The sequence below is a fragment of the Megalops cyprinoides genome, chromosome 25 (assembly GCF_013368585.1).
Source record: "Megalops cyprinoides isolate fMegCyp1 chromosome 25, fMegCyp1.pri, whole genome shotgun sequence".
Taxonomy (NCBI): Eukaryota; Metazoa; Chordata; class Actinopteri; order Elopiformes; family Megalopidae; genus Megalops; species Megalops cyprinoides.
In genome coordinates, this window is record NC_050607.1 from 4623487 (window position 1) to 4637312 (window position 13826).

Here is a 13826-nt window from a genome sequence, read left to right on the forward strand (position 1 = left end):
GACGAACTGTGTTGAAACGGAAGCATTAGGCCATGCACCAAATATGCAATTTAGGGGAAAAACACTGCAACTTTTTGATAAGATTTCATGTTTGCGTCATTGTATAGGCCACTTAGCCATTTTCCCTGGTATTGAGAACCACTGAAATTCCTTTGTGCAAACATTTGGTACTCACCCAAAGAAGTCGAAAGCTGTAATGATATAGGTAGTAACAATATAAATCCGGAGAAAAACCTGCAAAATATATGTAGAGCGTGCATTACCGAAATGTATTTTGGAATTAAATGTACTCCTGACAAACCCATCGAAAATTGCGATATTTACATTTTTCGGTGAATAACTAACGTAAGGTCGCTCGAAAAGAAAGCAATGCGTTGGTCAAAAACCAAACATTAAATGCTGACGTCATTTCTCTGGTCATGACCGCTAATGGCATCACGGTGGACAGCTGCAAATCGTTTGTTACTTAAGTCAGACCTACAGTTGGTGTTTCAATTAATCTGAATAAATTTGCCATGATTTAAAATACTTTTTTAACAGTCGAATGGTTATCTTACAAGAATCAACGATTTCATTACATAGCCTACATGTGCATTTTTCAATGCCTTTTGAAAAATATAATACTGGAGTCACTTATTGTGTCTCTGCTCATTCAAAATAAATCGCATAGTTCTTGCTTTGGGACTCGAACAGAGAGCGTAATGGTTTCGATCGACCCCTAGCTACGTTGTTCACCCTGGGAGGATGCTAGCTGAGCGCTGCTAAAACCTTTCTCTGATTTCGGAGGGGCGTGAGACCATTTTTAAATGTCGCTGCTCCTTCAGCAGAGACGGCGATGGGAAATAAAAGTAGCCTGCGATCGCCGAGCATGTCCTTTGGGACTCAGAGGGCCTAATTTTTCTGTTTGTACACTTACACAGCGAATAACGCTTTCTGTAAGTCACTGTATGGGCTAGATCAGAGATATCTGCATAAGAATATATAGAGATATAAATCCCCTTGCTTCAATGATGAGGTGTGAATAATTTTTTTTTAAGAATATTAGCCTAAATTCCGCAAAGAATACTGATTTCAATTACATGGTGTGCATACAATAAAGTAAATACGGGACATTTTGAACAGTGTCACATGGATTATAATATCAATAAAATGTTATGTTTTCATTAAAATTTTAAATATTGTGATAAACGTATGTATCAAAATGTAACGTATTTTCAAGAAATATCAATGTTTAGAATTTTCGAGTGAAGTCAGATATCTAGTTTACGCATTATTGCACTTTCTAACAAACATGTATTTTTATCTGCACATGAAATAAACGATTCTCTAAAGTATTTGGAGGTAGTACGGGCATACAGATAACATCCAGTCGCTCTGACCGTAATTAGTGAGACTTGATGTACACACATCGAATGTCTCAGCTGTTGTAAGAACCAACATAATATCCGGAGCCTCAAAAATGACGACAGTGGTGATTGGGGCTTTTAAAATGATATGTCAGCTTATCTCAAGTGAATAATCTAAAAGTTTTACGTCTAATATACGCCAGAGTGATAAATATGTGTCATGCGACTCTATTAGAAAAAAACAGCAAACCAGTTGTGTCTAATTATTTCAGATTTATCACAGGGGCTATTTACGAAACAGCCGCTTCGAGTCGTACGAGTTGTAGCTCAAGTACATGAAAAACTAGAACAAAGCGGGTTTTGTCCAAGAAACAACCTGCGTTCCGAGAAATTTTGAATAAATTGGTGTCACAAGCACTCACACACCCCGGACTGGCGCGCTCATGGCACACACACGAGCTTCTCTGCACCGTTCATGCTGCCATACATGCCAAGGATGATCTGAAGAAAGGGGACACGAGCATTAAATAGTTTTCTTTCACACTGTACGCCCAATGAGTTTGTTTAACACCATCAACCCGTGAAGATGAAGGATTGCAGCTTTACAATTTACATTTTTATCCTCGGCGCCCTGTTGTCCAGTGTTGGAGCAAACGATTCTGACAACGAAATCGACATTGAGTCGCTGCTGAGGAGCATCTCCGCTAGTTTGACAGTGAGGGGCGAGCCTGCTGTCATTGACCGAGCCCTGCAGATCGAGGGCGGCCTGTTGGAATCGCTTGAGAATGAAATTCCTGTTTATCAGAGTGATTCTGGAGACGTTTCTCGGACTGCCTTCACGGATGGACCTGAACTCGATGGTCCAAAGGTTCAAACGAAGTATGGAGTTTTGAAAGGACTTACAGTAGACAAAGCGCATATCTTTTACGGAATCCCCTTTGCAGATCCACCGGTTGGCGCACTACGCTGGAAACCGCCGACCCCAGTGACACCGTGGAAAGGCGTGTATGATGCCACCTTTCCAAGGCCCGCCTGCATGCAGGCATGTAGTGGTCCAATATCAGACGAATGTCCAGCAAAGGTAATGCCCCAAAACTAAAAACTAAATGAGAATTTTACGGAGATAAGTGAATGTTTAAACTTCATTGCGCATGGAGGTGCGTAAATGCGCATTGGTTAATGAGTCAGCATGAAGACTCTTTCCAACATCTCTGGGCAAGTAAATGCGAACTCCATCTCCTCCTAATGACTCCTCAAAGTCATCTCTAGTACCTTTAATGCGAACAGCTGCAGGTACATGGGTTGTCGGATGTAGCCAAGAGGTGACGGCGTCATACAGAGACGCAGTTACACAACAATTGGACTTTGTCTGTCTTACTTTGCATGTAAACCCATACGGTCATTTTTCCACAGGTTAGTGAAGACTGTCTGTATCTCAACATCTTCGTGCCTTTGGATGTTAACTTCACGTCCCCTCTGTTAAAACCACTGCCGGTGATGGTGTGGATCCACGGCGGGGATTTTATAGCCGGGTCCGCCTCTAAACCGCTATACGATGGGAGATTTATCAGCAACTTTACCCACACAGTGGTCGTGAGCTTGGAGTATCGCCTAGGTAAGACACAGCAAATATGTCTGTCTAGCCATGAGACAGACATGAAAATGTAGACATCTTTGAGGCCTCTGTTTCTCCAACTAGGGCCTTCCTCTGTACAAATTCCTCAAAGTAGGAAATGACTCGCTGCAGGGTGGAGCCTGGATTGTAACCATAAACTCCCTGAACCACAGGCTGATGTGTGGAGTACTAGTAAATACTATCTTTATGTGCAGACAATTCAAAATAATATGTATATTCATATCATAAATATCAATATAGGGCTGTAGTTGGTTAGGTTATGGGCTAGGGGGTCTTGATCTGAGATCAGTGATGACCAGGCATAAAGTGGGCAAGTAAAAGCTTGCAGTTTGACTCCTGCAGCATAGTCTCCAGCCAGGGACTCCAGCTCTGACTCCGCCCTCTAGCCTGACCTCCCTCAGAGCCTTGGCCCACCCTTTCCCTGGGTCAGACACAGGACAGACTGTCATAACTCATCATTATCATAATGATTCTCAAGTTCAGATGTGGTCTGTCTTTTTCTGTATGAAATGGTCTTCATTATCGTCTTTACTCTGTGCAGTTTTTGTGCCTTTGTTTTCTAAGTCACTCTGAATAAGAACATCTGCCAAATGATTAACTGTAAGTACCTGTAAATATGTATCTGACAGCAGAGGGGCTGTAGATTTAAACCCAACTGGAACAGACTTCAGTTTTGGACTGAAGCAAATGACTAAAACACAAGGCCAGGGAAATGTCCGTATAAAGAGATGAGTAGAATCTGAATGTGATATTTTAGAGGATTTTTAAAAACCATGTGTCTGGTGGCAAAGGACATATTGTCAACTGTTTGTCAATTTATTTTGGAATGTTCATGAAACCAAGCAACGGGAATGTATAAGTGACATTATGTTCTTAATGAACTGATTTATTGAAAATAATTATTTGCAACCACCAGTTGTGCATCATTTGAGGCCTTCTTGTTTTAGGGGCATTTGGATTCCTTGTCTCTGGGAAAGATCCCAAAACTTCAGCTGTGGGTAATTATGGAATCCTGGACCAGCAAGCAGCGCTGCTCTGGGTCCAACAGAACATCGATTTTTTTGGAGGGAACCCCAACAAGGTAAACATGCAAGCATGGCTAAAAATGTCAGAAATCCAATTACTTGAATAAAAAAAAAACAATATTAGGCAAGTCTTCATTTTTTCAGTTCACCCACAACAATTTTTAAAATCAAATTTTGGTGACCCCCAAACCTGTGGCGTTCTATCAAGGAAAAGAAACACTTAAGTTTGTTACTTCAGTCATTGCCTTGGTGATTTTTTCCCTTTTTTACTCTTTATGCATTTCTACTGGCAACTGAATTACATTAAGCTTGTCTTGTTGCAACACATTGTATACATTTGCATTAGCGAAAGTATAGTACAAAAGTCCACATTACTGGCCCCACAGTGCTCCACTTTGGCTGATATGCCAACAGATAAATCCTGGCTGACAAAACCCAACCTATCCTGGCAGAATGAAACCAATTGTGCTCCACTGCTGTGGACCCGCGGTCAATATCAGCAAATGGCAGAGCAAATGACTCAAACGCTCAAACAAGCACCTTAATGGAAAGAACCACTCTGGGAACCCCTTTCGGTTTGCCATTTAAAGATGAGGACAAAACACACTGTGATTAGATGGAACGCGGGGTTTGGAGTCAACACGCTGGCTTTCAGGCTGAAAAAAGGTGTGAACGGATCTGATTTCTCTAGGGGTTTGTGTCAATTTCCCCGCAAGTGTACATTTTGAAAAGTAGTAATAGAGGATAATATGCTCTCGACAGCACACTTCCCTGAGGAGAGATGTACATTAAGTGCTGATCGCTGCTCGAGCGTACCATTTTGCGTATCGTGCTGACTAATTCACACTGCTTCTGAGCTGAAAGGATTACAGTCTTTGTGAAGCCTGGCACAGAAACATTAGCTTCAACGAGCTCTCACCCAGAGCCTGCAGAGTGGAAGTAGAGCTCTTTACCGCAGGAGGGTTTAAATCACTCAGTGTAGGGGCCTGGCTCCTGTCACACCAGTCAAGAAGCAGGGGCTTGGATTCTGAAAAACGAGTCAAGCACAGTGCCTGTGTTCCGAGAAGGGAGTCAAGGACGGTGCCTGTGTTCTGAAAAATGAGTCAAGCACAGTGCCTGTGTTCCGAGAAGGGAGTCAAGGATGGTGTCTGTGTTCTGACAAATGAGTCAAGCACAGTGCCTGTGTTCCGAGAAGGGAGTCAAGGATGGTGTCTGTGTTCTGACAAATGAGTCAAGCACAGTGCCTGTGTTCCAACAAAGGATTCACATACAGCATCTTTATTCTGACAAAAGAGTCAAGTACAGCACCCATGGTGTAAAAAAAAGAGTCAAGTCCAAGGTCTGGCTTCTGCAGGTGTTTACATGTGGGGTAAAGGGTACGTGACATTGGTGTGGTTTTGATCCAAATAAAGGTGATGATTCAGGTGCAGAGTTTCGAACTGAAATAGATGACTCTGTTCAAGGACAGCATGTGTTTATAAAAGGTGTGGTTTCCGATCTGTCGCAGGTGACGATATTCGGGGAGAGCGCAGGGGCGCAGTCTGTGAGCCTCCACCTGATGATCCAGAGCAGCCAGCCGCTGTTCAGACAGGCAGTGTTCCAGAGTCTTCCCTTCTCCATTCCCCTGAAGACCAGGTGAGGATCACTGCGCTCCGCAGCAGCATGGACATTACATACCCTGCACACCAGCAGCCAATTTACACAGAGTCTAAAAAAAGGCAGAGTGATGTTCCATCGTGGTCTATGCTATGTCATGTCCCATGCCTGGCTGTGGTCACATGACTTTCTCCCCACTGCTTATTCATCCAGATGGTTATGATTGCTGTTCTGTTGCTTGGGCAGTAGTTCAGCAAGGGTGATAATCCATCTGCAGCCTCACAGGACCACACCCACAGACCCACCCCAAAATCATGTGCTCTGAGCCATTCTGGGATGGAAACGTCAACAGTAATCAACATCAGCAATCATAAATGAGTTGTCACTGATAAACTTTGTTGTTTTTGTCCTTCTGTCAGTGTCAGAGGTTATGTTAAGTTAGTATAACTGTATATTAACAATGACAACAGTACAAGAAAAAACATACCTCTCTGTAGTTGTTTACCTACAGCATTATCTTGTCTCAGTGATTTTGTAATATGTGTTGCTGCAGTGTCTTGAATGGAAGTTAGTGAAGTTATCAAGCAATTTCAGGACAATCTGTGTTTTTCTAAATTACTCCTGAAACTCACTGAAGCTTTAAAGTTGCTAATTACACCTGTCAGTTGCTTCAGTGACTCATAATCTAACTGCCTGGCAATGTCATTAGCTATTTTAAAGCTTCTGTGAGTTTCTGGAAGCCATTTTAAATAGTCTGCAAAACAAAATGCTGTAAATTTGCACTGCCTCATGATCTGATTGTGCCCTTTAATCAAATTTGTTTCGGTCATTAAATGGCTCCTACACACAGTCATTTTGGGCAGAATTCAAACTTTCAGTTTGGCAGGTTAGCCTTAACTCTGACCCAGATTTTTAAGGCAGTTGTTTTTCCCATATTTTTGGAATGTCATTTTTCTGCTGTTTCAGTCTGGATTAAATACAAAATCTCATGCAACTAACTGAAACTGCAGATCACTTCCTTAAATGTTTAATTTCTCTTTTCTGGATTCCTATACAGAGTTCAGACCAAACCACAAAAGCATGAGGGGATGAATGTTGCCCTTTATCCCCGCAAAGGCTAAGACAGTAACTGGAATAAAATCATTAACGACTTGGTAGAAACACTCACCCCGTGATACAAGGCTCCTTCTGAGACAGGATTGGCCAGCACAGCATTAGCTGTTCCACAGGCTGATGTGATTGGCTGTGCTGTGTTTTCCAGACACGATGCGCTGAAGCTGGGGAAGAGTTTTGCCAAGCTTGCCAACTGCACCATCAAGGACTGGGCCTGCCTGAAGCCCCTCAGCTCCCAGGCTGTGCTGGCTGCTCAGGTCAAAGCAGGTGGAGAAGCCTGGCACACACATCACATGCCACATGGAACACGGCACGCATCACACGGAACACGGAGCACATCACATAGAACACGGAACACGTCACATGGAACATGGAACACGGAACACAGCATGACATGGCTTCAGACACTGTTCTGTTAGCTGTGTTATGCTGAACTACATTTTTCTCTTGCAGTGCGTGCACTAATTTCAAAGTAGGAAGATCTAAGTGGTTCACACTGAGATCCTCCCATAACTTAAGTGATGGTAGCTGACGTAGATCCAACTGGTTCAAGATTACATTATTATGTAATTATACATTCACAGTGGTACAATAGTAGAAAGTGTATATGGACCTCAATTTTGCTTCTAATTTGACAAGAAAGCCATGTTTGTTGAAAGCAAGGAAGGATCTATACAGCTGAGGTTCTGAGGTTGAGATAATTATATGCTCAGGCAGTGCATAATGGTGCTTGAATTTTGCTTTTTCATTTTTTCCATTTCCTGTCGTCTCACTGAATTCGAGCTTGGCAGTCCCTCTTGCTAACACTGGTTCAGCCAACTGATACCGTAGCCTCCCCATTGCTGTGGGGATAAAACCACCCTCCCCACCTCCTCCCCCTGCAGGAGCCAAGATCGTGAACCCATTCAGGTTCCTGGAGATATTCGAGACCTGGGGACCCTACATCGACGGCGAGCTGATCAAGGAGCAGGCGGTGACGGCGTTCCAGAAGGGTCACTGGCAGAAGGAGAAGCCGGTCCTGCTCGGTCAGTCACGCCCTGGTGACGCACCCATGCACTGCCCGTGACGCACCGACTACACGCTGCCACCCGGCCACAGGGCTGCTGTTCATGCTCCGATTGGTAACTTTCTCAGGACTGAGGCCCTGTGTGTCCTCAGCTTCCAGTTAGCTATTCCAGAGCAGGAGGGGTAGCGGCGGAGGGGGTAAATGGTCCTCTGAGAATCGCAAAGAATAGGTCCATTGAACTAGTCGCAGGCAGTAATTACCTGAATCGGGGTAGTGTTCTCGTTAAACAAAAATTTCTGAGACAAGGCACCTCACCTCCATGCTTACAGAGACACTGGGGTCTATAGATTTTAGTTCCAGACTAAAGATCCAACAAGGCCTATAAAGAGCTACATCCCCAGATTTGCTGTTCTTACACGGGCAGTACTGGGTATCCCTGTTATGGGTCCCATACACAAGATCACTGGCATCTGGGTCTTCAGAAGAATTATCAGTATTTTTACACTTAACTCAAGAGGGAGCTTGGAGTCCATTGTAAAGCCCCATTGAAAGCAGTCAAGAGTTTAATGTATTCATAAATAAAACCCTGGCAAAGTGGTTGGATGCAGCAAGCAGTCTTACGAGGCACATATTAAATGCCCGGTACTGCATTGTGGGCAAACCCTTTGCCTGGCTCTCATTGTTTAACCTTACTCACCTCTAATGAAATCGTCTGTGGTGGCTCTGCAGGGACTACCTCTGAGGAGGGGGTGATATTTGTGTATGGGGTTTTCACCAAGCCTGTCTCTGTGGTCGAGTGCACAGTCTACACCACGGCCATCTTCAAACAGCACGCCCTGAAGATCCTGCACAAGTACTTGCCGCTGTTCAAGGCCAAAGACTGCCGGGCCATGCTGGCGCAGGTGAGAGGGCTGGCTCGGGACGTTGCTGTAATGTTTCTGTAATGCTCTAGTGTGGTGAGTCCTGTCACCACTCAGTCAGTGTGGGCAGGATCCAGAATGCAAGTTTTTGAATTGCTTTTTCAGGGGACTCGCCTGTGTTGTATTGTACCTCACTTTTAAGTCGCTTTGGATAAAAGCGTCTGCCAAATGAATAAATGTAAGTGTAAATGTATTGGATGGCCATAAGCAAGTAGTTGATTTTTTGTCTTTTTAACTGTAAGGTTCTGGCATTTATATCAGGTAAGGGAGCTGCAAGTTTGCGAGCTAGAGCTTTTTTTTTTCCAAATGAAGACCTTCCTGCAGTGGTCTTTCCGAAATCAAGTTTTTTTTGCCAGATTGAGTTTCACGCTGGTCTACGCTAGAGGGCGCAGTCCCAGTGGATGCCAGCTACACTGCTATACCGCACGACCAATGCAAGCTATTGGCTGTTTCTGTCTCCTTTGTCCAGCTGTGAGTTAACAGTTGATATACAATGCTTGTGAGATACATATGATTTTGATGTAGTCAATGAAGTTGATTGGTTGATCTTAGTGGGCCATATTAAATATCATTCTGAGTGGCATTTAATCAGAAAAATGAATATTGACAAGAAGTGGGTTTGGTTTATCTAAAGCCAAATCTATGCAAAAGGTCAGAATTTTCCACTGTGTAGCATCTTAGTTTAAAATGTAGATCAATGACGTGGCTTGCCATTCCACTGGCCACCAGCAGATGGTGCCATAAGTCCAGTTTTAGTGGAGAGGGCACGGGCTTCCTTGATCCAGCATCTTCAGGCCCAGAGGACTGAGACCAGCTGGGGTGGTGTGGCGTGCCGGGCTCCCTGGTCATGTTGCCTGGAGGGGTGGATCTGGTCAGAAAAGCTGGGTCAGGCTGCTCTGTATTCACTCATTCACTGGCAGAGAGGTACAGAGACAAAGACAGATGGGCACAGAGACTCACAAACACACAAATACAAACACACACACACACGAGTTCACACTCATAAACACACACACACACACACACACACACACATGGTCATGCACATACAATCACATGCATAAGCAAACTCACACTGTCACACTCACACATGCATACACACGCACACGCACACATACACACAAGCACACACACATACACACACGTGCACGTGCACACACGCACACACACATACACGCACGCTCACTCCAAAAAACACAAACACACCCACGCACGGGAACAGATGTATGGACACAGACACAGCTCACATGCACAAACACACGTGCGCACACAGAACAAAGACAGACATTCACTCACACAGAGCACGGTGGGGAAACAACACCACAGGCAAACTTCTCCTCCGTGGAGGAAAGTCCTTTTGACACATTTGATTTCAAAGCAGTCGTAACAGCTGAAATGCTTACACTGTGCGCAGCGGGAAGCCAAAGCCATTATCACAAAACAAACCTGGCCGCCAGGCTGTCATGGAAAGAGCTGTCCTTCACCACAGCACCAGCCCAAATTATCATGGTCCAGCTAAACAAGAATCCACCAGACAGTGAGAGACAGGGGGAGAGAGTGAGAGAAAGAGAGGAAGAGAGATGCAAAAAGAGACAGAGGGAGAAAGAGAGAGCCAAAAGAGAGACTGACACAGACAGAAAGAGAGAACAAAAGGCGCGATAGAGTCAGAGACAGAGCAAAGAGAGAGGGAGAGACCACACAAAAAGAGAGATGAAGAAAAAGAAAGCAAAAAGAAAGGTAGAGAGAGAAAGTGTGTGTGTGTGTAAGAGAAAGAGCAACAGAAAGAAAGGGAGAGGAAAAAGAGAGATGGGTGGGGGGGGGGGGGGGGGTGAAGGGGCAAGAGAGAAACGCCAGAGGCTGGGAGTGAAAAAGGAAACTTCTCTCCCTGTGGGGCTGGGTTCAGTTCACTGGGTTCAGAAACACTGCCCCCGCCAGGCCCAGGCCCCCGAGGCCGGCCGTGCCCTGCTCCCGACTGGCACAGGGGAGAAGAGGAGCTGCCGCCTGGCACCACACAAACAGGTTGGGGGGGGGGGGGGGGGGGTGGTGAAGGGGAATAACAGTTTAAAAGAGGATGACGAGCTTTGAGACTTTGAACTTTGGGGCGGTTGGAGTTTTGTGGTAGTACAAGCTAAGTGGCTGAAAATGGTGAGAGTGTATATGTGTACATCACTGTGGTAATGATTCCCACAATGGCATGCCATCACAAATATGGTACTATAGATTCTGTACACATATGGCTGCATGCCTAACCCTAGACTTATTAAATGCATCTTGATAGAATAAATAAAGATGTGTAATTTAGCTGAATTAATAAATGTAAAGGTAAGCTGAAATGGAAGAGATGGACTCTCTGGGATTTGCAGAGATTGTGTGTGTGTGTGTGTGTGTGTGTGTGTGTGTGTGTGTGTGTGTGTGTGTGTGTGTGTGTGTGTGTGTGTGTGTGTGTGTCTGTGTATGTGCATTTGTGGTGTGTGTGCATGTGCACAAGTCTGTCTCATGTAGGTGCGTGTGCATAAACACATGTTTCATATCAGAATGTGTGCATGTGTTTGCATGTGTGTGTGAGTGCGTGCGTGTGCGTGTGTGTGTGCATTTGTGTGTATATGTGTGTGCATTTGTGTGTGTGTGCGTGTGTGTGTGTGTGTGTGGGCGTGCGTGCATGCATGCGTGTGTATGTGCGTGTGTGTGTGTGTGTGTGTGTGTGTGCGTGTGTGTATGTGTATGTGTATATATGTGTGTGCGTGTGTGTGTGTATGAGTGCGTGTGTGCGTGTGCTTGTGTATGTGTGTGCGTGCGTGTGTGTGGGCATGCGTGCGTGCGTGCGTGCGTGCGTGCGTGCGTGTGTGTGTGTGTGTGTGTGTATGTGTATGTGTATATATGTGTGTGCATATGTGTGTGTATGAGTGTGTATGTGCGTGTGCTTGTGTGCGTGTGTGTGTGTGTGTGTGTGTGTGTCTGTATGTGAGGTACTTGCTGGCATGGCTCCCCCCTCCCTCCTCCTCCACCCTTCCCTGGCGGCGGCGATCGGCTCATTAGCAGCAGAGAGAGGGGTGCCGGAGCCGGACCGATGCAGGTGCGTTTGATGTAATTCTCACGCGTGGGCCGAAGAGCCAAGTGTATTTTTGGAGGAGAGTTAGCCGTTTCCAGGAAACGGACAGAGGGAAACACTACAGAAAAACAACATGTCGAGGGCTTTCAGACGTCGCTTTGATCACGCCCGCCATTCACATTACCCACCGAAGCTCCTGGAGGAAGCCATTAAGCAGACTGATTGAACATTTCACGCCTGAGGCATTATTGGGTGAAATACTATCAGGTGAAGAGCTTTTGGGGGTACAGTTGTAAGCAGTTGAACCCATTGAGTTTAACAGGATGATCAATTCAGATGGCTTGATTCTGCCATAAGCTCACGGTTTTATGTGAGTCACTGTGCAAAAGTAGAGTAGTGGGTCGATGGAGCAAATTACTTATCCAGCAGGGATTCCACCACCTACAGGACTCGCATCAATCAGACATATTTTTCTTGGTTTAAAACAATAGTGCCTTTCCATTTTAGTTAATAGTGTTTTCCACTCTGTTGCCGTGCAGCTTAGGTACAGAAGGTACAGAAGCGCCCAGCTTGATGTCGTTTCGTGGTGTATCACTTTGTGATTTCTACTTTACTGAGGGGTGTTAATGTATGAGCTCACATCTTCCTCACTTACGCTCTATTGTGGTGGAAGTTCCTCTGGATAACAGCATCTGCTAAATGAATACATCGTAACGTAAGGTAATGCAATGTGATTGTTCTGTGGATGCACAGTGCAAAACATGCGGACTGTCAATAAGTAATCATCACAGGCAACCTTCGGTTTGTGGTGCTCAGACTTGCCCTGGTCAACAGGTCAAACAGACCTACACTTCAGCTAGCGTGTCTGCTTCTTCCCCTGATGGCGTGCGTTAATGTAGATTCAGCTGTCTTAAATCTGCCTTCCACTGCGTCTATTAGCAGACGCGCTTAACTAGGGCAACTGACAAAAGTGCATATAAAAAGGGTAGGCTAAGAGCAGATACAATACTCAATCATAAGTATCACAAAAGCGGGAGTCATTCATTACATAACATGTCTTTGAAGTGCCCTAGCAGGTCCGAGAGGAAGTTGGAGGATGTGGTGTGAATGTTAGACCTAAGAGCAGAGATGATTTGGTGGCACAGTCTGAGTGGCACAGTCATTACATAGCGTGTCATATTCTTTTAAATGCCGTAAGGAAGGTGGTTGGAAGAGGAAGGCTGAGGAAACAGGAAAGATGTTTGAGGATATAGAATTAATGCTAAATTCAGTGTTAGAGCTCAGAGTTAATTCTCTTCTCTGCCCTCACAGATCGTCACTGACTTCGTGTTCCTGTGCCCGTCGCGTAAGTCGGCGCGCGCAGGCACGGCGTCGGGCAGCTCGGTGTGGATGTACGTCTTCGACCACGTGGTGGCGGACCACCGTGTGTGGGCGGGGCTGAGCTCCTGCTATGAGCACGTCTGCCACGGCGCGGAGCTGCCTTTCCTCTTCAACTCGGCAGCCGTGGCAAACTTCACCCTCACGCTGCCGGAGAAGCTGCTGGCCAATCGCGTGCTCTGCTACTGGGGCGCCTTCGCCCACGCGGGCGACCCCTCCGCCCGGGTGGAGCAGACCAACTTCTGCCAGCAGCAGCGGCCGCCTGCCTGGCCCCGGTACTCGGACACCAGCTCCTGGCTGTTGATGAACCTCACCGTGCACTCCCACGCCCAGGCTGGCTCCCGGGACCGCCTTTGCGACTTCTGGGACAAGCTGGGCATCTACTAGGCCTCGGCCGATGTTACTGTAGCGCTGTGGCTGTGGGGGGGTAACATTGTGACGATGTTACGGTAACATTGTGTGGATGTTGCGCGTGAGCTGGGAGAGGCCTTCCGGCCCACACATGGTGACCCTCAAGGAAGCTGGGAAAAAGTGTCGTTACCATTGAGGAACTTTGACCCACCTCTGCATATTTACTAGTAAGCTGTAATGACTGCCTTCATCATGCTTTGAATGTACATTTCACACCTCTTCTTATGCCCCTAAATAGCACAGTGAGCATCTTTAATGTATTTCTGGAAAAGGCTGAATATTCAATATCTCTGCGTTAATATCTTTTTAATGCCCCAGACATCCAAGCTCTGTTTCAACCATCTTGG

At 45.7% G+C, this 13826-nt stretch overlaps 1 protein-coding gene across 1 annotated transcript; it reads left to right on the plus strand.

Moving 5' to 3' along the window:
* The first annotated feature begins 1932 nt into the window (after positions 1 to 1932).
* Positions 1933 to 13455, plus strand: LOC118771652 (cAMP-regulated D2 protein-like). Its single transcript, XM_036519660.1, has 8 exons — positions 1933 to 2427; positions 2760 to 2961; positions 3930 to 4063; positions 5515 to 5642; positions 6865 to 6983; positions 7601 to 7741; positions 8452 to 8624; positions 13003 to 13455. Exons 1-8 carry the CDS (start codon positions 1933 to 1935, stop codon positions 13453 to 13455), a joined length of 1845 nt encoding a protein of 614 aa, XP_036375553.1.
* Positions 13456 to 13826: the final 371 nt, after the last annotated feature.